The sequence below is a fragment of the Festucalex cinctus genome, chromosome 1 (assembly GCF_051991245.1).
Source record: "Festucalex cinctus isolate MCC-2025b chromosome 1, RoL_Fcin_1.0, whole genome shotgun sequence".
Lineage (NCBI taxonomy): Eukaryota > Metazoa > Chordata > Actinopteri > Syngnathiformes > Syngnathidae > Festucalex > Festucalex cinctus.
Window position 1 is genome coordinate 34,167,723 of NC_135411.1, and position 25,940 is coordinate 34,193,662.

General features: G+C 39.9%; 2 protein-coding genes across 5 annotated transcripts; both read left to right on the forward strand.

Annotated features, from left to right (window-relative positions):
- The first annotated feature begins 388 nt into the window (after positions 1-388).
- rab40c (RAB40c, member RAS oncogene family) lies at positions 389-14,961 on the forward strand. Of its 3 annotated transcripts, XR_013284876.1 has the most exons (8): positions 389-678; positions 1,527-1,688; positions 5,258-5,318; positions 7,976-8,036; positions 8,123-8,200; positions 8,836-9,058; positions 9,131-9,639; positions 13,975-14,961. XR_013284876.1 is itself a non-coding variant. In XM_077531484.1 (7 exons), the coding sequence occupies exons 2-7, from the start codon at positions 1,547-1,549 to the stop codon at positions 9,403-9,405; spliced, it is 840 nt and encodes a 279-aa protein (XP_077387610.1). In that variant the 5' UTR covers positions 389-693; positions 1,527-1,546; the 3' UTR covers positions 9,406-14,961. The 3 variants fall into 3 exon arrangements, 2 of the variants coding, with proteins under 2 accessions (XP_077387610.1, XP_077387603.1); XM_077531484.1 differs by having other exon boundaries at positions 389-693; positions 9,131-14,961; XM_077531477.1 differs by having other exon boundaries at positions 9,131-14,961.
- A 334-nt stretch (positions 14,962-15,295) lies between these two features.
- Positions 15,296-25,917, forward strand: eif3d (eukaryotic translation initiation factor 3, subunit D). 2 transcript variants are annotated; one of them, XM_077531468.1, is made up of 16 exons: positions 15,296-15,440; positions 19,382-19,507; positions 19,588-19,633; positions 19,729-19,865; positions 19,940-20,025; positions 20,109-20,181; positions 22,313-22,434; positions 22,508-22,640; positions 24,003-24,150; positions 24,222-24,352; positions 24,419-24,504; positions 24,773-24,902; positions 24,973-25,115; positions 25,223-25,415; positions 25,615-25,708; positions 25,791-25,917. In XM_077531468.1, exons 2-16 carry the CDS (start codon positions 19,385-19,387, stop codon positions 25,802-25,804), a joined length of 1,659 nt encoding a protein of 552 aa, XP_077387594.1. In that variant the 5' UTR covers positions 15,296-15,440; positions 19,382-19,384; the 3' UTR covers positions 25,805-25,917. The 2 variants fall into 2 exon arrangements, with proteins under 2 accessions (XP_077387594.1, XP_077387587.1); XM_077531461.1 differs by having other exon boundaries at positions 15,297-15,440; positions 19,379-19,507.
- Positions 25,918-25,940: the final 23 nt, after the last annotated feature.

The following is a 25,940-nucleotide window of genomic DNA, read 5'->3' on the forward strand; positions in this document are numbered from 1 at the left end:
CGCCATCTGCGTGTTGTTGACAAGAGTGTTTGATTGACAACTACGCCTGACCAATGCAGTGAATATAGCAACCAATCATCTATTTGAAAAGGCGGGACTTAGAGCTGACGGGCGGGAGCGTGAGTGAGGAGCCTACATCACTCTGATAAAAATGTTAAAATATCTCTAATATATATATTATTTTAAATCAGGTTCATAAATATTGCTCTTGTCTCTGTTAAGTGTGAATATTTGATCATCTTGGTTGTTTTCGCACATAATTTGCGTGTTGTTGACAAGGGTGTTTGATTGGCAGCCCCGCCAAACCAATGACACCCGCCCCGTGAGTGTAGAAACCAATCACGTGAGTGAGGAGGCGGACGCTCAAATCTGGCGAGAGTAGCCCAGCAGCAATCTGTCAGGCATCCGCAGATCCATGACTGTTGTCGGCTTGTCTTTACCTATGGCCCGCAGCAATGGAGAAACATGGACGTCACGGATTGACACGACGGAGAACACGCACAGATTCGGAATGGAAGTATAAAAATCCCCGCTGCGGCGCTTTTCTCCCCAACTCTCGCGCATAACACCCTTCCTTAAATGCGAAGGAGGGACATACCAGTGATCTTCGTACCCGGACGAGAGTACGACGAGACGGCCTGAAATCAAGCAGACGTAGCTGGGAGTGGAGCCCACCAGGTTAGCATCAGCTAGGTAACTGCTAACACCGGGGCGTGTGTTTAATTTAAACCGTTGACTCACTCACGTAAGTCGGCATGAATGTGACCGGTGACGGTGTCATGAAATGCATTTATTCAATTTCGTGGCGCCTACTCCATGACGTTGGCGGCGGTGAAATGTGGGAGCGATGTTAGCATGTTAGCTTGTGCGGCAGGGAGAGCTTGTTGTTCCCTTGTTTAAAAATTCCAAACAGCTTCTCTCTCGCTTTTTGTTATTATTGTTTTGTTAAACACTATTGTCAGCAAATAAATACCACTTTGTGCTGGTTCCATAACTGACAACATTCTAATAGTTTATTTTTTATTTTTTATTTTTTATTTTATTTTTTAGTCTCCTACATTCACTTTTTTTCTGCGTTAATTACCAGACTGTTATCTTTTTTTTTAAGACAACTGAAAGCTGAAATTATTATTATTGTTAAGTCAATACAAACTATCCTTCAAACACAATTTATGGTTATAATTAATGAAAATAATAATAATTTTAGCCTTCCAAAATTACCTTAATTTGTCTGCCTTAGATCCTATCATCCAAGTTTGGTTTTCTTTTGTACTTCTTCAAAAGCAACAACAAATGTCTTGCTATTTATAATCTTAGACCATTATATTTGTAATACATAATATACATATATTTCTGTATGTATTTATTTATAATTTTTACCTCAAGCCCACATCACACTGGTGAATTGTTGTTGGTCCAGTCACACATTTATTTGAAGATGACACATAGGTGTGAAGTCAGCATGTTCCGGCCACCATGAACAGCTTTGTTTTGATGCCCTCATCATTTACCAATTTGATCACCAGGGCTCATGTGAGAGAAGGCCATGGGCAGCCAGGGCAGCCCAGTGAAAAGCTACGACTACTTGCTCAAGTTTCTGCTGGTGGGCGACAGCGACGTGGGCAAGGGAGAGATCCTGGACAGCCTGCAGGACGGCTCGGCCGAGTCACCCTATGCTTACAGCAGCGGTGAGTTGTTTTTATTTTTTTTTGTTTTATTGTACTTAGGGATGTAATGGTTATTCGAATAACTTTAATGATGCGATTACTAAAAGGGTTGCAGCAAAACCTGTCACTCTAAACTTCGCTCATATTAGCTCAGACTACAGTACACGCAAAGCTACATTTCCATTCACTGACTCCGACGTCACTCACCAGGCTTGGCCCCATCTTTTAAAGCCAAACACGCTCAAAGTCACAGATGTGGAATGTGAGGATGAGGATATAGATGCACGTTTTGTTGCTTAGGCGCTTAAAAATCGTTTTAAAATGGATTCAAACTGATTAAAATATGCAACACTGTAAAACAATAAAAGAAGCGATTTTTTTTTTTGATTTTTTTTTTTTGGGGGGGGGGGTGAGTTACAAAAAGTTATTAAATAATAAATAAATATAAATACATGAGTCATTCATTGTGTTAAAGAAATGATACAGAACGTAATCGATATTGGGAGCTGAACATCAAATTGAATCGGCGCTTGAGTGAATCGTTACATCGCTGGTTGTTTAACAATGAAAAATTGTTGGATAGCTATAGCCCTAGCACTGTGGACCTTGCACACGAATTTGCTGAGTTGTTTTGTTTTGTTTTGTTTTTTTGCAGTGAATTTTTTTTAAACTATGTTCCATTAACCTCTGAAAAAACTTGCCAATTTGTGGTTTCTGTGCTCAGGAAATAGCAATAAAAGTGTAACTTGAGAGCCATGATGTCATCTTGTGGAATGTAGGCATTGTGGTTAGCTTTGATTCTTTATGTTGTGTTGATGGTATTTTATTGTTAAGTTTGAGATGTACTGTTTTGTTTGTGGTCTTTGAATGCACTTTGGCCAATGTGAAGCTCAACTCAACTCAACTCAACTTTATTTATAAAGCGCTTTAAGGACAGGCATTGCTGTATACAAAGTGCTGCACATAAACAAACATCAGTTTTGCAGTAAACAAGAACAAAGCAAACATTTTGAAGTGCGAATACAGTTTTTTTTTTTTTTTTTTTTTTTTTAACAAGTAAATACATTTTACATCAGTAAGCTAATACTTTCGATGAGCCTCATGTGAATGTTGTTTGTGTTGTATAAACTGTGTAATAGGATAGTAGTAGTCTATGTAACTTTGGTTAGTGGTTGTGTGCATACTCTGTATGGTGTTGGTATGTTGCTGATTATTCTTTCTGTGTTATAGAACACAGTAAGTAAATCAGTCCAAGTGGAATATCAGTCTCTGTTTTTGTTAGTTAATAGTTAATAGATAACAAATGCTAACAAATAAAAAATCACCCTGATCTCTGAATTACGCTTCCAGCTGCCATTATGTTGATGCTTATTGCGCCTCCCTCAGAGGACTGTACGTAACTTAACTTTCAAGTCAAAATGTGAGGAAAAGTCAACTGCTAGTCCGCTTCCTTCTGGCTAAAAGCAACAAAAACAAGAACATTGTGTGACCAAAGTAAATATTTAAACGACAGGAAATCAGGACAGCAGAAGCAGAAGCTTGTGATTTGGTGAAAATGTCCTCCGGCTCTCTCTCTTTTTTATTTATTTTTTATTTTTTTATTTTAAGCCTTCAAGTGTGTTAGTGCTGTGTGTGTGCACGCGCCTGTTGAGTTAGTTGGTTATCTTTGTGTGTTCGGATTTTGTGTTGTTGTCAGAGTTACTTCATCCATGTGATGAAATAGTTGCTTATTTCTCTCCTCGCGCAGTGGCCGGAAGCATTTGTTTACCCAACTGCAGGCAGCACAGGGCAATGGTTAAGAGCCCTTTATTTGTATAAAGGCCTTAAGGCACAGTATGCCATTTTTATATGTCTATATTACAGTACAGTATGTAGTATATGGCAGCCTTGAAAATCTATCTATCCATCTATCCATCTATCCATCCATCCATCGTTTTTTGTATTCATCCATTAATCCTTCCATCAGTTTTCATCCCATTGTCCATCGCTTATCTGAATGTACGTAATGAGTCGACATTAACATTATTCCTCTATTTAACAAATGACTTATGTGCTGGCCAAATGTAGCCATCCAGTGTCCAAAAATAATTATTATATGGCATTTATTCTGGCATGGCAGGAACTGATACTTCTTCCAGCGTCGTAAACAATGCCACAATATGTGGTTTACCCACAGCACTAGTTTCACAGATGCTGTGGACGGCGTACTTCTTGCACACGCTCGTCGTCGTCTCTTTGAACGAGTCGTCCTCTCTCATCTCCCAGAATAGAAGCATCGAGCGTACAGATCACAAGAGCCATCGATCATCCCAGAAAGCGCTCTCTCCAACTCCGCAATGGAATTAGCTCAGCACTTTAGCTCGGAAGATCTCAGGATGTTGACGTTGATGATGTTAGCAAACGGCCACTAATTGCCGTCACTCGTGTAGTCCAAATGTGGAATTACTGTGATATCTTATAGTGTCAAAAATGTTTTACACTTCATTTAATCTAGGCTATATGACCTTGAAATAAAATCTTGATTTTTTTTTTCCCCCCCGCAAAACTCAGATCTCCCATTTTAATTGACTGTTTTCACCCTGCACTCATGGAAAATGACATTTTTCAAAACACGGTTAGCTTTTGGCTGTTTGCTTTACTTTAAACATATTTCAAGCATTTTTCCCCCAGTATTAATTTGCATCAGCACCTTCTAATGAAATAATAGCTTTAAAAATACCTTTACAGTTTAAAAAGTTATCAATTTTTAAACATTTATGTTGACATAAGTCTTAATAAATGAACATTTGAAATGTGAGCAGTCAGATTGCATGGCACATTTGATACTCACTAAATATTTACTGCAATCCCCTACTCTTTATTATTTAGACCCTGCAAAAAATAGATATAAATCCACAGAAAAAAAAGGGCAAATAGTTGAATTTGTGAGCAATGAACTGTGAATATGCTGTGCACTACTACTGTAACAATGACTTTCCTACTGCATTAGTGTAGGTTAATTCCGACTTTTGTACAAATTGTGGTTACGCCACTGCTACAGGATCAGATCTCTGTCGGAAACTAACAGCCCCACGTGCTCAGCTTTCACTGCTGCTTGTGATTCCACCTATCAATGATGATTATGGGGCATTCAGCAAATTGTTATACAGACTTCCTATCAGACATTTTGTTGACATTAGAAGCCGTCCTGGTTGGCTTTCATTCTTACTCACAATAAAAGCTCAGACGAAAGTGGTGAAACAGTTGTCAAACTGCTATTCAGGTGTTTGGCCTTGGGTCCTTCCCTGCCGACCGCGTGAAAAACTGCTGGAACCGGTTAAGAAGATCCAGCAGTGGAACATGTCCGGACATGAAGCGGCAGGTGTCATCGGACGGGTTTTGTGTTTTGACCGTTAAACGAACAATTCGGAGGACAATTGAATTATTGTTGAACTTGTGAGGAAGTGGAAGGCAGTGATGGCAGTGAATCACAAGAATTGTCCTTGAAAATTGCAACGACACATTCACTGAATACTGTGTCAAGTACATCCTAACCCTCGCCCGAGCATTGCATTGTGGGTGAAGTGACATTGCCGTTCTTCTTCATCCAGGCATCGACTATAAGACCACCACCATTCTTCTGGATGGCAGGAGGGTGAAACTAGAGCTTTGGTGAGTACACCCAACCAACATTCTCACTGAGTTAAAACATATTTCAAAGCCATTTGGATGCAGATGAATGACATCAGACATATCCCACATTGGTACCTTCCAGACAAAACAGTGAGCTGCAGCTAAGATGGCCTGTATGAATGCGTATGTCGGCACTTATGCTGTTCTTGCCTCGTGTGTTGTTACGCGTTTTCTTGAAAGTGGGGCAAGAAGAGAGGAGCTGAGCCGGCTGCTCCCCGCGGAATTGTTTGTATTTACGCTGCGTCACACTTTCCCCCTCAATTCTCCTCCTGTTCTCACACCGTTTCCATCGGTGTCATGACTTAAGATGATCCAACTCAGACTGAGGCGGTGAAAGGAGAGGAAAGAAAAGCAGCGTGTTTTCCCGGGGGACGTGTTCCTCCACAATCCCTCAGCACAGATACAGTCATGCTCAGATTACACGAGCACAACAAATTGCCATGCAGAAGCACACCAGATCGGATTCTTCTTCTTCTTCAAAAAAAATCCTCCTGACCATTTGTGGTGGGGAATCTGTTCATTGTCACGGCTGCTGACTTGGATCTATTGCAGCGTTTGTGTCTTTTGGATCGAGCCACATTGGGTGCGTCACACACGACAGCAGAGAGGTGGGAGTTGCAACAATCCCTGGGTGGTCTTGAAGCTGTCACAGCAGTTCAAATGATCTGGAATCCCAAATTGTGTTTTTGCAAAAATGTTTCCTACCAGCGGCCATTTCAATTTGTATAAAATCCTTAAGAGCCATACTAAATGTGTTCAAGAATAGATATTTTTTTTAGAAAATGCAACGATTAAAAACATTTTTATTAGGGCTGCAACTAAAGATTGATTAATCTCTCAATAATTTTGTTGATTCATTGACAAATTGGAATTAAACAAATATTAATTTCTTTTATTCCAAAACATGACATTATTTCAAATGGACAATGCAGAAAATGCACTATTAAGTGCAAAAAAGGACAATAGAAAATTTAAGAAAAAAAATGGTAAAATCAGAAAATTAATACTCCAAATAAGCAAAATTATCTGCCAACAGAAGAAAATTTTACTCAAATTTACCTGCAATATTTTGAAAAATAAGAAAACACAATATATATATATATATATATATATATATATATATATATATATATATAAAAAAAACTAAAAGTTCATATTCATACTTATATTATGTTTGGCCAACTTAGCCTGAGTGTCAAGCAGGGAGGTAACAGGTCCCATTTTGATTGTATTTGGTATGACCCAGCCAGGGATTGAACCCACAACCTCCCAGTCTGAGGGATGGACACTCTACCACTAGACCACTGAGCTGGTGCATATTTGCTGGAAAGAGAAAAAAATGAGCTTAGTAAATATATCAAAACCAAAAAGGCACAAACTGATGGTTTTTACAATAAAAAATGCTTACAATAAAGTGCTATGTTGCACTTTTGTTTGATTGTTTTAACACTTGTATTTTTTCCATTTATCTTATTACTAGATTATGCAAAATCTTCAAATAAGAAAATTCAACTTGTGAAACAGGCTGTTAACACTCAAGGACAACCAAATAAGATAATTAAGTAATAACTATCTTAAAATAAGCAGAATGATCTTGTCTGACAATCTTATTTAAAGTAAACTTGTCAGAGCAAATTAAGCAAATTTAGGATAAATTTAAGAAATTATATCAATCAAACTTTATTTATATAGCATCTTTCATACATTTAAATTCAACTCAAAGTGCTGAACAGTTAAAACATCCATAATACAATAAAAAGAAAAAGACAGCCACCTCCCCAACCCCCCACTCCCACCATATCCCCATTATCGTACCCACAGACACACATGCAAACCACAACATGGCGGGGCACAGAAGAACCCTGTGGGGAAAGGTAGGACTTCATCCACGTATCTTACTTCAGATTTCTTTTCTTTTTTTTTCTCAACGATTCAATTACTGGCTTGCGCCGTAACACTACAAAATGTTGATCATTAATTTTCGAAGTAAAAGCAACGTGTTTGATTTTATTATCGTTAAACACAAAGATAATCAATCTGCTTTCATGAAGGACTACAGAAATTGGATAATATTTACTAACGACAAATTCTGAGCATTTCGATATTTTTAAATTAATACAATATCTAACCGATTAATCGATAATCAATTTGATAATTCATTAGTTCAGGATTAATTGTCGCACCTGTAATTTTTATCATTATACATTCTGAGCATTTGTTGGTGAAATTTAAAGGGAAACTTGACACATTAAGCCATTTCCAGCAGTAAAAAGGTTAATATTTTGAACAGAATTAATTTGATAACTTCATGAATGATAATGAAGTTATCACATTTATTATATTTGGTAACTTCAGAAAAAATAATCTAGTTACCACATTAATTATAGACAAATGCTATCTTCTTCCTGCTGAAAATGGCTCAATGAGTCAAGTATCCCTTTAACTTAACATATTTGCCTTTTTGTCTGTGTTGCCTTCAGGGAGCATCCAAAATCATAGCTTTCCTTGCTCTTTTTTTTTTTTTTTTTTTTTTGCCATTTTCTGGGTGTGTAAATGGCCCACGTGTCGACCACCCTGGTAGCTCTTTTCACGTGTTTCCACTTGTTGTCTTGGAATCTCCTCCTTCTCGTCTTTAGGGACACGTCAGGACAGGGACGTTTTTGCACCATTTTCCGCTCGTACTCCCGCGGCGCTCAGGTAAGTCACGCACACACAAAGGACTTGTGTGCTGTGTGCACTATTCTCCTCGATTGCTTTTTCATGTTCTCCCACCTTGCACACAGGGCATCTTGCTGGTGTACGACATCACCAACCGCTGGTCCTTTGACGGCATCGACCGGTGGATCAGAGAGATTGATGAGGTTAGTGAAGTCGGTGGCGTGAGATCAGATCATTTCTTATTTTTGATCATTTACATGTACATTTTTCTTTCTCATCTTTGAATGACCAGGGATGTAACGATATCCAAACATATGATATTATCACGATATGAAGGTCACAATACGATAGTTATCATGATATTGTAGGGAGGTTGGCGATACAAAGTTGGATTTTAAACTTAGACGGCCAAAACATGCCTTGTGAAAATTAAACGGCACTAAAAACTATCCACCAGAGGGTGCTAGAAATGCACAAATGGAAATCAACCAGACTTTTTTTTTAACAGATGTGCTGTGGATATTCGTTATTTGAAGGAAAAAAGCACTCCTGAAATCGAGTTAGCATTTGCTAACTTCCTATTAGCGCTAGGCTAGCGATGTTTTAAAAACAAAGCATGTTTTTTAATTCAATATAGAGTGGATGTAATTCTTAATGTTGTGTATTTAGTTTTACAGTTAACTCCAACTGCGTCGTCGTTAAACAACTTAAAGGACGCTTAGGGGCAACAGAATAACCAGAATAACATATGCGACGCACTTGCTAGTTGCTAATGCTATGCAAGCAAAATGGTGCATTCAGGGAACTGAACACTGTTGTCTCTGTCTGTTGTGGGCAGCACGCGCCGGGCGTCCCCCGCATCCTGGTGGGCAACCGCCTGCACCTGGCCTTCAAGCGGCAGGTGCCCACCGAGCAGGCGCGGGCCTACGCCGAGAAGAACGGCATGACCTTCTTCGAGGTGAGCCCACTGTGCAACTTCAACGTCATCGAGTCCTTCACGGAGCTGTCGCGCATTGTGCTCATGCGCCACGGCATGGAGAAGTTCTGGAAACCCAACCGAGGTGTGTCCCCAGGAGCCTTGAAGACCGTCTGGGTGTCCTTTTCAATTTGATGGAATTGTTGTGGGTTTTCAGTGTTCAGCCTGCAGGACCTGTGCTGCCGGGCCATCGTGTCGTGCACGCCGGTCCACCTCATCGACAAGCTGCCGCTGCCCGTGGCCATCAAGTCGCACCTCAAGTCCTTCTCCATGGCCAACGGCATGAACGCCGTCATGATGCACGGACGCTCGTACTCGCTGGCCAACCCGGCCGGCGGCTCCAAAGGCAACAGCCTCAAGCGCTCCAAGTCCATTCGGCCCCCGCAGAGCCCCCCGCAGAACTGCACGCGCAGCAACTGCAAGATCTCCTAACTGCCGCTTCCGAAGCTGACGGGAATGACGGCGAGCGAGCGGGGAGGCCCACCTGCCGGGCTCAAGTCCGGCGCCGTCGCCAGAACGAGTCCGGCGTTTTTGAGTGTCCCGCTGCTACGAACCTGCCACGAGTCACGTGAGACACAAACGAGGAGTTTTCTCCGCTTGTACAGACTCTCATGAAGTGGCTTGGGTTTTTCTTCACAAGTCTTCTTCTCTGCATTAGGAAGCTCAGTAAGCTACAAGTTGGTACACATTTAAACGGCCTCACACACACAAGCACATTCAGAAAAGCTCTTTGGGCCGCTGGCGTGCGTTCAGACGCAAGCACTTCCACACACTCTTCACCACCTCTGGATGGGCGACACACACTTACACTCTCATAAAAAAAACCCTCTCACAATCACATACAGTCAGCACATACTGCTCTTGTCACACACACTCATACACTCCTCTCTCTCACTCCATCACACACTTCATGCATTCATACTGTCTTTACACAAACTCACTCACGCACTCCTACATGCATATGCTCTTAACTCATTTGTTCCCAAAAACGTATAAATACGTTCTATTTTAAATATTACCATGGTCCCAAAGATGTATTTATACGGTTTTTATGTTTTTTATACAGAAGGCTTGATGCAGCCTCTAACCTGAAGAGAACGCTTAAACCAATGGTAGGCCAGCAGGTGGCAGCAGAGTATAAGAGATCAAGGGCCATGTTGCTCAAAGCTCTTTTCCCCACTGTTTTAAATAGATTTGTGAATAATAATGAAACTTAGCTATATTCCAATGCTAATTGCTGCAAAACGGAAACAGATAGAAATATACTTTTGTTCCCTAATGAAAGAAGAAACTAATCTTTTTTTTTTTGGTCGGTTCCATGTTTTTAAAGCAATAGAACACAATATTCTGTGCGCATTGCAAAATCTGTCAAAATCCAGTAAAACAGCTGGGATCGAAGGGGGTTGCTTCAGTGAAAATGGCTGCTGGGAGTGAATGAGTTAACATACTCTCAAACACACATGCACATATTATATATATATTTATACACCACACATTTTTGACCCATCAAATACACTTGGCACACATTCAATTCATACACTCACTCATACACATTCATGTATTTCGCACCACAGATTTGTGTATATGACTGGATAGCGACTTTTGAAGTTGCGAGGCCGCCATATTGCTCCTCTCAAGAAACGTTTCTCAGCATACGATCCTATACATTTACAGAATCGAAATTGGAGAACATTTGAGACAGTACATTTGAGAAACAGACAGATTTATGAAATTTGTTAAACATAAACATGAGGACATTTTACAATTTGCCTTAAATACATGGATAAATTATATGCGTGATGATATTTACAGGAGGAAACCTGTATATTTTTTTTTATGAAAGAATTATAACTGAAATTCAACAAAAGATGCCTCCACCAAATCTAATATTGGGGTCTCAGGAACTGAGCGATAAAAGAAAAAAATAAAATAAAATGTTTAACTTGTTAAAAAATAGTGACCACCCGCCCCCGGCCTTATACGAACTGCCTACGAGCTGTATATGTCATATCTGTACGTATACTGTAGTCTGCTCGTGAGATGGGAGGAGCAAGATGGCCCCCCAGTGACTTCAACGGCTTGCATGGGTGTGTATGGGCTATCAACTATCCAGTCGTATATTCAGATCAGTGATTGTGCACACACTCGCACATGCTCACTCACTCCTCTGTCACAAACTCATACACACGTCTTGTCGCCTTCATCTTGCGTTTGGAGCTAGCTCAACTAGTCCTGACTTATTCCTGGTCCTGCCCAGTGACGAGCAGACACATTAGCGTGTGTGAAATTGGAACAATTGGATGCGTCAAGCTTATGTTTCCTTTATTTTCTGTGCATCACCGTTGCGGTAAAAAGTGACTATTTAAGGGCCCTCACACTTGTTTCTAACGTGACACAAGTGAAGGACTCTTTCTTGATTTCCCTTCACTTTGTACACTTTCAAACTTGCCTACTACGACTGCTACTACTTGCACTGAGGCCTCGTTTCAGACCCCAACATCTGCCTCCTGGTTGTCGCATGTGCCACACTCCCTCCCCCGCTCCTCCAAATTTGGCTAAAATTATCTTGTCGGGGGTGGAAGAGTTTTTTTTTTTTTTTTTTTTTTTTTTTCTTCTTTTTTTTAAGAGTCAGGGAGTCGTCCTAGTGAGGTGAATTTGAGGTGTGTTGAGCAAAGACGCTTTTAAGCGAAATTAATTTTTTATTACTTCTTCTTTTCATAATCTTGCGAGAGAGCCAACCCCTTAGAAGCGTGTCGCCATGCGTCATATGTTTGTTAAATATTTATATTACAGTGTCATCCATAATTCCATTTACATTAGCTGTTAATGTGAAACCGCTGCAGTCCCGCTAAGCACAAGTTCAACATTTTTTCAGTAGAAAACTGGGACTGTTCAGTGGAAGCATGTGCGGCTTAATTGACACTTTTTGTTGCATGTTGTGTTCTATTTTAAGACCGGAGTACTGGAAATAATTCAGGTGAGATTGTGAGAAAACTGGCAAGCGAGACGCTTTTGCTGCATTCAAGTCCCCTGGGACTTCCTGCTGGGAAGCGTTGCAGTTAGCTGTCATCCCGCCACATCGCAAATCTGACAGAATTGCTTGTGCTTTTGGAATATGTAGTTACTATAGGTTAACGTCTGTAAAGTGCCCTCATTGTATCCCACAATGTATCTTGAAAAGTAGCAATATATCCCATAATGCATTGTGCAGGTACAAAAAAATATGTTTCCATTTCGGGAGGAATTGTTGATTTTTGAGTTTTGACAAATAATTTTGGAATCTAATGTGGCTGGTGGCATTTTGGTGCCAAGGCCAGTGAATTGAGGAACTTAATTTTGACCAAAGTAGTGCTTTGCCGCCATCTTATGGAATTTGGTTCCAAGGAACTAGGATAAATGAAAGTGGACTGAACAGAACATTATTATTATTATTAGTAGTAGTAGTAGTAGTAGTATTACAAATTGACAATGCAGACAGTACACAACAATAAATTGATTGAGTTACCGGTTTACTCTGAAACATCCATCAGAAGATCAGCAAAAATGTTGATCATGTTGATTATTTTTATTGGTGATTAATCAATCATTTTTGCAACTACTATTTTTCATTCAATGGATGAGTCTGTGATATAGTCCACTTGTATGAATATGCCGACAGTTTTTAGGAAGTATTTGATTAATCGTTTCAGCCCAACAATCAACTACAGTATATAGTGCACTATATTCTAAAAATCCCTGCGTGGTGATTAGGGAATGAGTGAATGATTCGGAACGTAACCCGAGTCTTCTGGTGTTGGCCTCGCTGCCGCTTCCTCCGTGCACCATCCCATGATTCATTGCTGCTGAATAATGGATGCTCCTTGCTTGGATCTCAGGAGGGCTTCGTCGTCTTCTTCATCAGTGCAGCTGCAGCTCCTCGCTACGCTTTCATCTTCCTCCCGCAGCTCGCTATCTCTTTTGCCACCATTTTTTTTTCTGCAACAGCCCCACCTCACTTTGTCCATTTCCAGCTCGGTTCCGCTTGTCATAAACGTGAGCTTTAAGAGATCATATCGGATTTCTCACTTGTATTTTTGCTATTTTGAGGGTTGTTTCTTTTGGCCATTTAGGCCACATGTCAAACTCAAGGCCCTAGGGTCGGATCTGTTTTTTTCAAGAGCCACTAAAGCAAATCCAATTTTTCTAATTCATGTTTTGTTTTTTTGTTTTGTTTTTTGTGTAAATTGATTTCCTCTTTTTGGGAGAAAATCTTGACAAAATGCATTTTTTTAATCACATTTTTTAAATGCCCGCCCCATCCCCACAAAATCCTATCTCAACATATTCGGTTGGTTGTTGCCATTTTCCATGATTTCTGATTTGAAAGTCAAATTATTTACAGTAAAACCCAGAGCTGTGTCGCAAATAGCACAATTCCATCAGTAATTGTTAGCCCCTTCACAAAAAAAGTTTTAATTGCCAATAGATGCCAAAAGATGGTGGCAAAGCACTATTTTTGATTAAATGACACTCCTCAGCTCACTTCAACATAGTCCCTTAGCAACAAATGTCACCTAAGCACTATTTTTATCGAAATGCAGCTCCTCAATTCAACATAGTTCCGTGCCACCAAGTTCCCACAGGGTGGCACCTCAGCACAAAAACAGTAAATAACAGAGGATGGGTTTAAAAAAAAAAAAAAAAAAAAAAATCAAATGTGCAGGGGAATGCTAAACATTTGTTTTCCAAATCAAATGCAGTTTATACCATAATTAAATGTAAGGTCACTCAAAAAATAATATATTTAGCACGAAATAGATTTGAATTAAGTTTTTCTGTATAGTAGAAACGTCAGCATTGGATGCAGGGGCAATTGTGTATGTATGTATGCATAATATGCACTTACTATTATTTTACAGTCATGAATCAGTTTGACACATCATTTAATGATCAAATAACTGGAGTGAACAAGAAAAGCTACTTAAGTTCCATTTTCTCCATCTTTTTTTCATTTTACACCAGTTTCATCTAACATCCCAGTGGCTTGTGTGGAGGAGTGTAACGTCAGTTTTGGAACAAATCTGGCAAAAATCAGCTCCCCTCCCTTCCTCCACACTGGCTTTGGTGGAGCAGCCTGAGGCTGTAATGCCGCACTGAGAATGTTCCTGGCACAAGTGTCCATCCAGCGTGTGGTGGATTTGCGTGTTTGGAGCGACACTCCTGTTGTTGGGAATGTGTTTCCTTCCTTCCTGCCAGCCCCTGCTACTGCTTTTCCACCCGTGGCGCTCTGAAAAAGTCATACATGCACAAAATGAGAGAAAAACATATCTTCAAATTGTTAATATACTACTTTGTTCTTTCTTCTGCCTGTGACATAAAACAACCACTTTTTGAGTCTTTTTTTTTTTTTCTTGTTTTATATCCATTCTGATAGAGTTCCTGACTCTGATGTGTAAGATAAACTAGAGCAGCAAAATAGAACAAATGTTTGTGTGCCACTTGAGTTTTTCGAATTGGGCTCAGAATCGTTGCCAAGAATTCCAGAAGAGGTTTTCCTCTCTGGTGATATGCAGGAAAAGAAAGATGTGTGTACATTGTTGTTGCTGACTAATGGACTAAAAAAAAACAAGTGTTTGTTTGTTTTTTGTTTTGGTTTTTTTTTTAAAGCTTTTTGTGTATGCACAACCTGTTTCCGAGATTCTAGATGATTTGGGAAAAGGATGCACAATAGGACCCCTTCAGGATGTCCTCTGATTGGGACCTATTGGCCTTGTGTAAAGGAGCAGTGTTGTAATATGGACTTAATAACACAAACACTATTTTTGGGGCTGAAAGCTGCTGAGTCTGAGGTGTGAATGTGTGCGTGTGTTTGTGTGTCTGAGGAATAAGCTGAAACATTTTGCTTTTTTTTTTTTTTTTTTTTTTTTTTAAATTATTGATTGTACAGTTTCAACGCTGTGAGGATTTGAAGAAACTTTTTTTCCACAAAATAAACAATTGAATGTTTAAGTTGGTATGTGGACTATTATTTCTTGTTCATACTTAAACATATTTATGCAATAATGAAAACAAAATACGGAGGGAAAAGGTGCATGACAAATAAAACACCCTTTTAGTTTTTGCAAAGTAAATAAGGATTGAATGCCCCCTCGTGTTCGTAGTGTGACACTGCAGTTAACGTCATAATTGTTCGAAATGTGCAGGCAGTCACGTAAAGATTATATTGGTAGTTATATAACATACAATTACTATTTTAGGTTATAGCAACAGTCTCATATAGTCAAAGAATTAATCCCAAATAAAATGCAGTACAGTACGCTGCAAGCCTACTCGAAATGTCGATTGCGAGTTTGCGACACTTCACGACATCAGCAACATGCGCGTCACCGCAGTTGGCAACTTCCTTTCACGCCGGCCCTCTGTCCGGTGATTTTTCCCGAAGATCACTGATACCGTTTCAGGCGTTTTAGCGTGTTACATCGGATACGGTAAGAACACGGCGACGCGTGTATAGACGATAGAAAATTGTTTATTTCCATGCGTGTGTTTTGTGAGACCTAAACTAAGGTTGTTGCGCTGTAATTAGTTTGCTAGCCGGTTAGCTTAGCCTAGACAGCCAGCGCGGCGTGATGACTGGTACTTTACGTTAGCAATATTAGCCCATGTCGGCGGCTTGCTCTCTTGTTTGACTTGTGACAATCGACTCTTTTTCTCTCTTCCAAACAAATAAATTAGTTTCCAAAAAAAAAAGAGAAAAAACTGAGGTACTCAAAGGGTTAGCACGTGAAATGCCTTTATTACAACATGGCCAGTTTGTAATAAATTTTTTTTTAAAATTGTGGATTAAAATTGCCTACGCGTTTCGGCCTTGGGAGGGGTTCGTCAGAGCAAGCTGAAAGAGACTGGCCGTTTCTAAATATCAAGAACACAGAGTACGTTCTTGTGACGCAACGAGCAGGGTCTTGGTAAACCCGGTCTTAAGAACGTAATTCCCAAGCACGCATATCTCGCTGGAGTATTTCCGTAATTTATCGCAGTTATATCATGTGACTTGCTTTCAATGGATTTGTACTACTATTTGGATGTTTCAAAATGTGTTTGTGCAACATACATGTGTTAAATACTTTACTTACATCCTTGTGATTTCGCGAGACGTCATCAATGGCGGCCCCATTACTGTTCCAATCAAAGTACAGTATGCATAAGCCAAAACCACACGGAATTCCCGGATGTCGTCTTTATTGCTAGCTTAAACCAAGGATGCATCGGTTGTTGCTTGATGAAGGCTTGGCATGTGAATATATCCCAAGATGCATTTCGTACTTCAAGGAACGAATGGGAGCGCATGAGCATCACGTTTTTTCTTCTTTCTTCCCACACTCACCTGTTTTGTGTTGATTAGGCTGCCCTTGGCAGCTGAGTATACCAGTTTGTCGGACTAATCCTATTTCTGATCCACCGACTTTGCCCAACTAGTCTCGACCTCACCTTTGATTCCTCTCTCTCTCTCTCTCTCTCTCTCTCTCTCTCTCTCTCTCTCTCTCTCTCTCTCTCTCTCTCTCTCTCTCTCTCTCTCTCTCTCTCTCTCTCTCTCTCTCTCTCTCTCTCTCTCTCTCTCTCTCTCTCTATATATATATATATATATATATATATATATATATCATATGCAAGTGTACTATTGTGTAGGGGCGTGAATTGCCTAGTACCTGACGATTCGATTCGTATCACGATTCATAGTTCACAATTCGATTCAATACCGATTAATCCCGATACGAATTTATAAGTCAATTGTTGCAATTTTTTTTATTTTATTTAAATTTAGAAAATCCTCATCAGTAAATTTGTACAGTGTAAGATTTGTATGAAAATGTATAATTTATTTATCTGAAACTTCAATCTTATAAAGGTCGTAATCTGTTTCATGTTTGAACAGCATTAAAATAAAATATTAAGGCATAATGTGCCATTAATATAACATTCTTCCATGCTTAAGTTATGAACCCTAAGACGCTTTGGTGAATATTTTTCCATCAAAAATGGATATTTAAAAATCGATTCGAGAATTGCGCGATGTAATATCGCGATATATTGCCGAATCGATTTTTTTTTTAACACCCCTACTATTGTGTATTTTTGCAGCTGTGTTTTGGAATAAATTTCATCAAACTTGATTTCCTTCCCATGTTTTGGGGATCTGCACACTTGAACATAAGATGCATCATCACAATTTCAGAACAGAACCTTCCCCCCTCAATATTGTCGTAAATTGGATAAATCACATGTATAATTTAATTTCAAATGATATTTTCAAATAGTACTCGTAATTATATAACATCTAGTAACGTGGTACAGTTACGGCAATGCGTCACAAGCAGGAAGCTCGCAGTAAGAACAGCATCCGGGTATTCTGTCCATTCAACGCTATTGCTTTTAGCGTACTTGCAATTGGAACAGCACTTGGGCCGTGACTGATGACGTATCAAGACGTCACGAGGACGTAAGTAGGGACAAGAATGCGTATTGAGAAAGGGCCACTGTCATATGTCTGCTTATATAGGGGTTAGTCACATGATCACAATGGGCAGGGCACGCAGTCAGCTGGTACAAATTATCTAATCAGCAAGCAACAATAAGCAATATTTAAAAAAAAAATACTGATAAAAAACAACACATTACACAAGATATTATTTACAATGTCTTTTTCAAAAGAGATTTTTAGAGAAAAGGGATTTTTAGAGAAAAGGAGTGAAGTCAAGTTCGCCATTCAGACCAGGATACTCAGTAGCTCTTAAAGTGTAGATCCAAAAAGATTCTCTCTGCAGGAGTCTTTTTAATCTATCACCTCCTCTTATGGACTCAGGAATATGTTCTATACAATAGGCTTTTAAAGTAGAATTACAATGATTAGAATATTTATAATGTAATGCCATAGGATATAGACCATTGCCAGTTCTTATGGCTTGTTTATGTTCAGCAAGTCTGGATTTAAATTTGCGTTTAGTTCTACCAATGTAGAAACGGCCACAAGGGCATTCGAGTTTATACAACATATGTAGTGTTACAATTAATAAATGAGTTAATGTTATTTTTATTTTTTTATTATTTACTATGCTAGTAAACTTATTGATAGTCTTTATGGTATTACAATGCACACAGTTGCCACATCTAAAATTTCCAGTTGTTGTACTGGGCCAAGGCTTTTTTTTTTTTTTTTGCAAAGGGGGGAGATAGCTCTTCACCAGTTTATTGCTAAGGGTGGGTGCATTCCGAAAGCTGACTGTTGGAACATGTGGAAGTATTTCTCTAAGCAAGTTATCACTTGTAAGGATACTCCAATTTTGTTTAATTATATGTTTAATTTTATTAGCTTCGGAGGTATAAGGTGTAACAAAATACACTAGATTTTTACTTTCTTCATTTTTTAGTTTGGACATCAACAAATCATTTCGATTTAGACTTTTAACTTTCTGATGAGCAGTGAAAATAGCTTCTTTTTTGTATCCTCTATTTATGAATCTTTGTTCCATGTCTTGTGCATGATGGTCGAAATGAATATCATCATCGCATATTCTCCTCAGTCGCTGAAATTGACTACTGTATATGGAATGTTTTTTTAAAAGCCATGGAGGGTGGTGGCTATCAGCTCTCAAGATTGTATTTCGGTCAGTAGGTTTTCTGTAAATTACAGTATGAAGGTCTTCTTTATCATCTTTATAGATTTTTAAATCAAGAAAAGTAATTTCTTTTGCAGAAAATTCTAAACTCAAATTAAGATTTTTGTTGTTTAAATAGCCATGAAATTGAGTTAATTCATCATCTGATCCAGACCAAAATAGCAGCACATCATCTATATAGCGTCCCCACCATACTATTTTTATCAAGGAACATATTGCAATCAGAAAAAAACAAATCTCTCTTCCCAAAAGCCCAACTATAAATTAGCGTAATTGGGTGCAAAGCAAGCTCCCATTGCTGTGCCTTTCTGTTGTTTGTACATTTGATTAAGAAACAGGAAAACATTGTTGTATAAAGTCCACTTTGTTAGTTCCACGATAAATAAAATAAAATAAATTATTTTTTTCCCTAATTAACTATAGCCATGTTGGATTAGCGAACCAGACCATTCGCTGAAAAATCTAGACGAGTTTTACACCCTGCTTTCTTTGACGTCACGCCCATATGGAGCACCCACTTACTGTAGTGACTGACTGGTAATAATTGATAGGGTGTCAAGGGGTCCGTGATGACTAGCCCACTGCGCAAACTGAGCAGTTCCTCTCTCTTATTTTTGGAGTGACCTGCTGGAGACAACAGTGCTGTAGAAAGCCTGAGACCCTGTGGAACACCGCTAAATTGGCCTAAAAGCTGCATAAGACTTGTCCAAGTGTAATATTTAAACACCTGCAATCCCATCGGCAATGCTCAGCAGGTCATGGCCAAGTTCAACGCGCCTGTGATCCAGGACAATCCGTCGGGATGGGGTCCCTGCGCCGTACCAGAGAAGTTCAAGGACATGCCATACCAGCCCTTCAGCAAAGGAGACCGCCTGGGAAAGGTCTGCTCCAGTCATCCCGCATTGTCAGTCACTCATTTTGGCTGCTTTCACTCATGGTGTCATGTTCTTTTGGTTGTCAGGTTGCCGACTGGACTGGCGCGACTTACCAGGACAAACGATACACCAGTGAGTGATTTAAGAGCTGATGTTTTCATATTTGAAACCTCAAAATTAGAGATGTTGAAGTTAGGCAAAAAATGTCCAAATATTTCCATGTACAGATAAGTACTCCTCTCAGTTCGGAGGCGGCAGCCAGTACGCGTACTTCCATGAGGAGGACGAGACCAGCTTCCAGCTGGTGGACACGGCCAAGATGCAGAAGACGGCTTACCAGAGGAACCGCATGAGGTTTGCTCAGGTAACAAAGCAACACTCGTCGTGCGCGAACGTAGCCCACATCGTCCGACTCAATCTTCCATTCCGCTCCGGCAGCGGAACCTGCGCAGGGACAAGGACCGTAGGAACCTGACGCAGTTCAACATGCAGACACTGCCCAAGAGCGCCAAGCAAAAGGAGAGGTCAGATGATGATTATTCGTTTAATAAGTAGTGGTCAGTCAGCTGTGTGTCTTCATTCATTCCACTTTGTGTTGTCGTTGCAGGGATCGGATGCGCCTGCAGAAGAAGTTCCAGAAGCAGTTTGGCGTTCGTCAGAAGTGGGATCAGAAGTCTCAGGTACGGCCACATTTTCACGAGGTCTCTTTCCACTGTTTGACTACAGAGGATGCAACGCCAACCTTGATTTACACTTTGATTCACCTGCTTACCAAAGAGATTCTTAAAATATAGTTTGTAGAAAGAAATGCAGAAAGTTTTAGATTTCTTTAGATCATTTAGATTTTTATATGCAGTAGTTATTAAATACATTATTGATTAATTTTGTTTTTTTTAAAGACATTTCATATTAAAGATCTCCTGAAATTAGCTTTGGAGCAATGACACCAACCATCCTCTGGACGCCCTAATACTGTATCAAAAGAAATTTTCACAAAATTGTACCTTGTTGTAGAGTTGCAGTCTCCACTAGGAAGGTCTCCTGTTAGCCTAGGATCAAACGAGCGGATTTTGGTGGGCGTGGCCAAGGCTCGCCAGACTTATGTGTGTTTTTGACTACAAAATCAGTTGGGCGTGGCCAAGTCTCATCTTTTCCGTGTGCTCATGTTTATAAACAGAGTCTTCACGGCTGCACCTGAAGTAATATTGGCAATGCTTTGTATGCTTTAGTTTCAATAGTTGGTACCGATCCCGGGATAAGTGAAAGATGTTCTGCTAATCCACGTTTGTATTGTCCCAAATTCCTGAAGCAGTCGTCAGTAAAATGTTTGCCACAAACTGTCAGGGCTGCTAACCCTCCTCACGATGCACATTTTCCGGGTACGGCTACTGGGATTGACACCCCCATACCGGTCGAAGTCCTACGGGGAAAATGAACACATCCCCGGAACCGGCTCGACCTCGGCTTTCCAACGGTGTCGGTGCCAGCCCTCCATGACCCTCCGGCCCGGAGATACAGGGCTGCGAAATCGCCCAACCCACTCGCGGGAACTAACACGTTTTGGGAGTTGCTTGGCCATATTTAATGCATAAATAAAGTCCAACCACAAGCCTTTCTGTGGCAGAGGAAAAATGTTATTGTTGTCGTCTGTTCAATCTGGTTCTGAGCAGTTCCTATGGGGTTGTTTTGCTGGCATGCTGTCCTCCTCCTGCTGCTGCTGTTTGTTCGTGGGTTAGAAAACTCCGGTGGGGGGGAGGGGTTGAAAATTGTGAGGGTGGAGTTCGCACTGAGCTAGTGACGTGTAAAACTGACCTGCTGAAACAGCTCATTTGAGAGTGCTGTTTGAGCTACTGTGTTACAAACGCCCATAGGAGGGAAACATGAGTCTTTTATCTGACAGCTTTGGAGACTTAGTCGGGCTATGGTAAGGCATATTTATGATCAAAAACACAAAAAAAGTGAACATTTCATTTCAGGGGACCTTTAAGGAAATGTTTTGTGCTTGATGGATTTCATAAAAAATATTTTAGACAGTTTTCACTGTGTATTATGGATACATTATATTAAAGATTATTTTAGATGGTTTTCTATAGTTTTTGTTTAAGAAATGCCTTGGGGTTTTGATAAATTTTATAAAATATTTTAGATTAGGTTTTTGAAGAGACATTTGAACCGGACATTTTCAGTACATAAAAATTTTACTTGATATTTCCCTCTTCTTTTTTTTTTCTTTTTTTTTAAATATTTATTAATTTTGTTCAACAAAGTGTTTTTTTGTTTTTTGCAATTAAAATATTTTGGATTTGCAATGGTTTTTTTTTAAGAAATACTTCAGGTTTTTAATAATTTCATGAGATTTTTTTCCACTTTTTAAGTCTATATAGAGTAATTTTTCACTTTTTTTTAATACACTAAATTTCTAGATGACAAACATTCTAGTTTTGTTTTTAATTTTGTAAAAAAAAAAAATAGATTTTTTTATGTTATCAAATTAATTTTAACTACATTTTTTATATTTACAAATGATTTTCAGGTCGGTTATTATTAAAGAATTACTTAAAGGGATATCACTGGTTTGATGTTGTCCCTCACAGGTTATCAGTTTGTAACACTGGATGGAGGGGGCTCAAATGTGTATTCAGCAAACAAAAAAATAAAAAATAAATAGAAAAACACAAAAGCTGTTGAGAAAAATTACCTGAAATATTCTATAGGGCTCTTCCACCAATAGCATATTCACATTTTTATATAGATTCCATGTACATCCATGAAATTATGTGTGTAATGTGGGGGTTTTTTTCTTCTCCCAAGGCTCAGCTGAAACCCCGAGATTCATCAGTGGAGGTGCGTAGTGACTGGGAGGTGAAAGAGGAGATGGACTTCCCCAGGCTCATGAAGATGCGATACATGGAGGTGGCCGACCCCGTGGACATGTAAGTGCGCCGACATCTGCCCCTGACCCGCTTCTTGCACCTCCTCTCTTAACGGCGCTTGCATCCTCCACAGCGAGTGCTGCGGCGCCTTGGAGTACTACGACAAAGCCTTCGACCGCATCACCACACGCAACGAGAAGCAGCTGAAGAGCATCAAGAGGATCTTCCACACCGTCACCACCACCGATGACCCCGTCATTCGCAAGGTACACCTGTCATGACACACCGCTGCCATGAGTCAATATCTTTCATCGGGATAGACCGATGTATCATCACTGTGATTCAGAATTTTGACGAATATTGGCATCGGGCATTTTGAAGAATCATAGCTGCCAATAGATCTATTTTTTAAAACCCTAGGAACTCTCTGCACTTTCTGTTTTTGTTTGAAATTAGTCAATAAGTAAAATTTTAATAATTAGGTATTTTGAAATTTTGGAAAACTATATTGTTGAAAACATAGGCGCCGCACCCCCCGCGACCCTTGTGAGGAATAGGCGGTCAAGAAAATGGATGGATGGATATCGTAGAAAACAGTAGGAAGCCATTTACTTGCGTTTTTATTTAACTTTTGAAGACATGGTACTCCTCTTGGGAGATTCCTGAACTTTTTCTTAGATTTTTAAAACTAAGACTATTGACCTTTTTTTTTTTTTTTTTTTTTTTTTTTTTTTTTTTTTTTTTTTTTTTTTTTTTTTTTTTAACTCCCAATATTTTACGAACCCTAAAAGTTGTTCAGTAACCATGCTTAAAAATTTAGAACTGGATTTTGTATTTATTATTTTTAATTTTAGTGGTAATATTTACCTTTTTAGTGAAAATGAACATTGGCTCCAAATATCGGTTATCTGCGTCCTTGACTACTAATAATCGGTAACTAGCCCTGGAAAAAAAACATCGGTCTATCTCAAGTCTTTCATTGGTCTCAGGACATCTTTCAATACGTGAACATTTTTACATTTGATATTTCAGAATGAATTAAAAATTGATTCTAAATTCACAGTTAAAACATGTTCAAGTACTTTATAAAAACTTACATACTTTATAAAATGTCTTCATGTACTGTATTAGCCTCAAATTTAGTGAGTTCAAAGCCATATTTTTTTTTTATTTGACACTTCACACAACCATCCTTTAAGTTGCAGTTTTAATTTCTTAAAATTTGATTTAAAAATAATAATAATTGCAACATTTCTTAAAACACTAACTGCCCATTTCTGGCAGTCACATTAAGTGAAAGTAGTCTTAAATGTAATCATTTACTCTAAATCAAATGTAAACAGGAATAGTGCGGCATTTGATGTGCGTCCATATTGAACGGAAACTTATTAAATAGTATAAATTATATGGAGTGAGGTTCCACACACTGAGGAAGTTCAATAACAGTCGAATCAACATTTATGCGTTTTAAGGAATCCTTTCTTCAGCATTGTTGTTACATTCGTTTATCTATGAGCCTGCGCTGCCACTCTCTTCAATGATGTTTTCATTTGTGCTTTATAAATTTCATTTGCTTCTAATGAAATTGCTCGGCTAATGCTTTTGTGTGTGTGTGTGTGTCTTTCCAGCTGGCCAAGACCCAAGGCAACGTGTTTGCCACGGACGCCATCTTGGCCACCCTGATGTGCTGCACGCGTTCAGTCAACTCCTGGGACATCATCGTGCAGCGGGTGGGCAACAAGCTGTTCTTCGACAAGCGCGACAACTCCGACTTTGGTGAGTGTGATATTGTCGCCTTCCCCTCCTTTTGTGCGTCGTGACTTAACGCACGTGTGCCACCTACTCAGATCTGCTGACTGTGAGCGAGACGGCCAACGAGCCGCCGCAGGACGAGGGCAACTCCTTCAACTCCCCCCGTAACCTGGCCATGGAGGCCACCTACATCAACCACAACTTCAGCCAGCAGTGCTTGCGCATGGTAAGGGCGGTACAGATTCCATCTGCTGAGACGAGGATTTCCAAAACAAATTTGAATTGACTTCAGGGTGGAGAGCGCTACAAGTTCCCCGCCAGCAACCCTTTTGTGGAGGAGGACATGGACAAGAGTGAGGTGGCGTCTGTTGCCTACAGGTGAGCGCAAAATATTTGACGTCTTTGGAAAGTTCATTTTGTGAGGCTGTTGGCATTGCGCAATCATCCAATTTCTCCAAAAGTATATAACATTGCAGATTTTACATTGTTTGTATTTAAAAAAAAAAAAATGCTTTTTGAGATATCTGTTGTTGAGTCAGTTATTTTTTATTTTTTTTAAATATTTCATTTTTACAGATAATCATGGTCATTTTGGTTATGTTAATCATAATTTAAAATGCTCACATTTGTTCATGTCTACCACCAGGTACCGCCACTGGAAGCTGGGAGAAGACATCGACCTGATCGTTCGCTGTGAGCACGACGGAGTGATGACGGGCGCTAACGGGGAAGTCTCTTTCATCAACATCAAGACCCTCAACGAGTGGGACTCAAGGGTGCGAGACGACAAAATTGCATGTTTCCGTTTGTGACAGTCTGATGATCATGCTTGTGTCTTCCTGGCAGCATTGTAACGGCGTGGACTGGCGCCAGAAACTGGACTCTCAGCGAGGTGCGGTCCTGGCCACCGAGTTGAAGAATAACAGTTACAAGTTGGCCCGCTGGACCTGCTGCGCCATGCTGGCCGGCTCGGAGTACCTCAAACTGGGGTGAGTTCTTTGCAAGTTCACAAATAATGACTGTGTGTTTAAAAAAAGATGTCGGAGGGATATGTGAATGAATGAATGAAATGTTCAATCAAAATGTCTCCTTGCAGTTACGTGTCCCGCTACCACGTGAAGGATTCTGCCCGCCATGTGGTTCTTGGCACCCAGCAGTTCAAGCCCAACGAGTTTGCCAGCCAGATCAACCTGAGCATGGAGAACGCCTGGGGCATCCTCCGCTGCGTCATCGACATCTGCCGCAAGCTGGATGAGGGCAAGTACCTCATCCTCAAGGACCCCAACAAGGTAAGCATCCCCCCAAGCTTTTAGCCATGCCAACCTTAGGCCTTCGCTCCCTGTTGAAAACTACTGTCCAACTGACAAGCTGTAAGACAACCAGAATGATAGGCAAATAGGAAAAAAAAAAAAAAAGGTAAAGTTTCCAATAATACACAAGGTTTCAACTCCGCCCCCTTCTGATTGGCTCTCCACTTGCCCCCCACAGCAAGTCATCCGTGTCTACAGCCTGCCCGACGGGACCTTCAGCTCCGACGAAGAGGAGGAGGAAGAGGAGGATGAAGAGGACGAGGAGGAAGAAGGTGAGACAGTGAAGACGCTCAGTTAAGCGAGTTGACCCGTTGTCATGGAGACTAATGGGGAGATATTTTTCTATGATTCCAGATGAAGAGAACTGAGACATGGCGCCGGGCAACCAAAACAACTCGCCAAACATACACATTTGTCATTTACATATTCATACACATACACTCATCTAATTTCTCAATAAATAAAATCCAATTGGCCCAAACTCTTGTTTTGTTTTTTCAAATG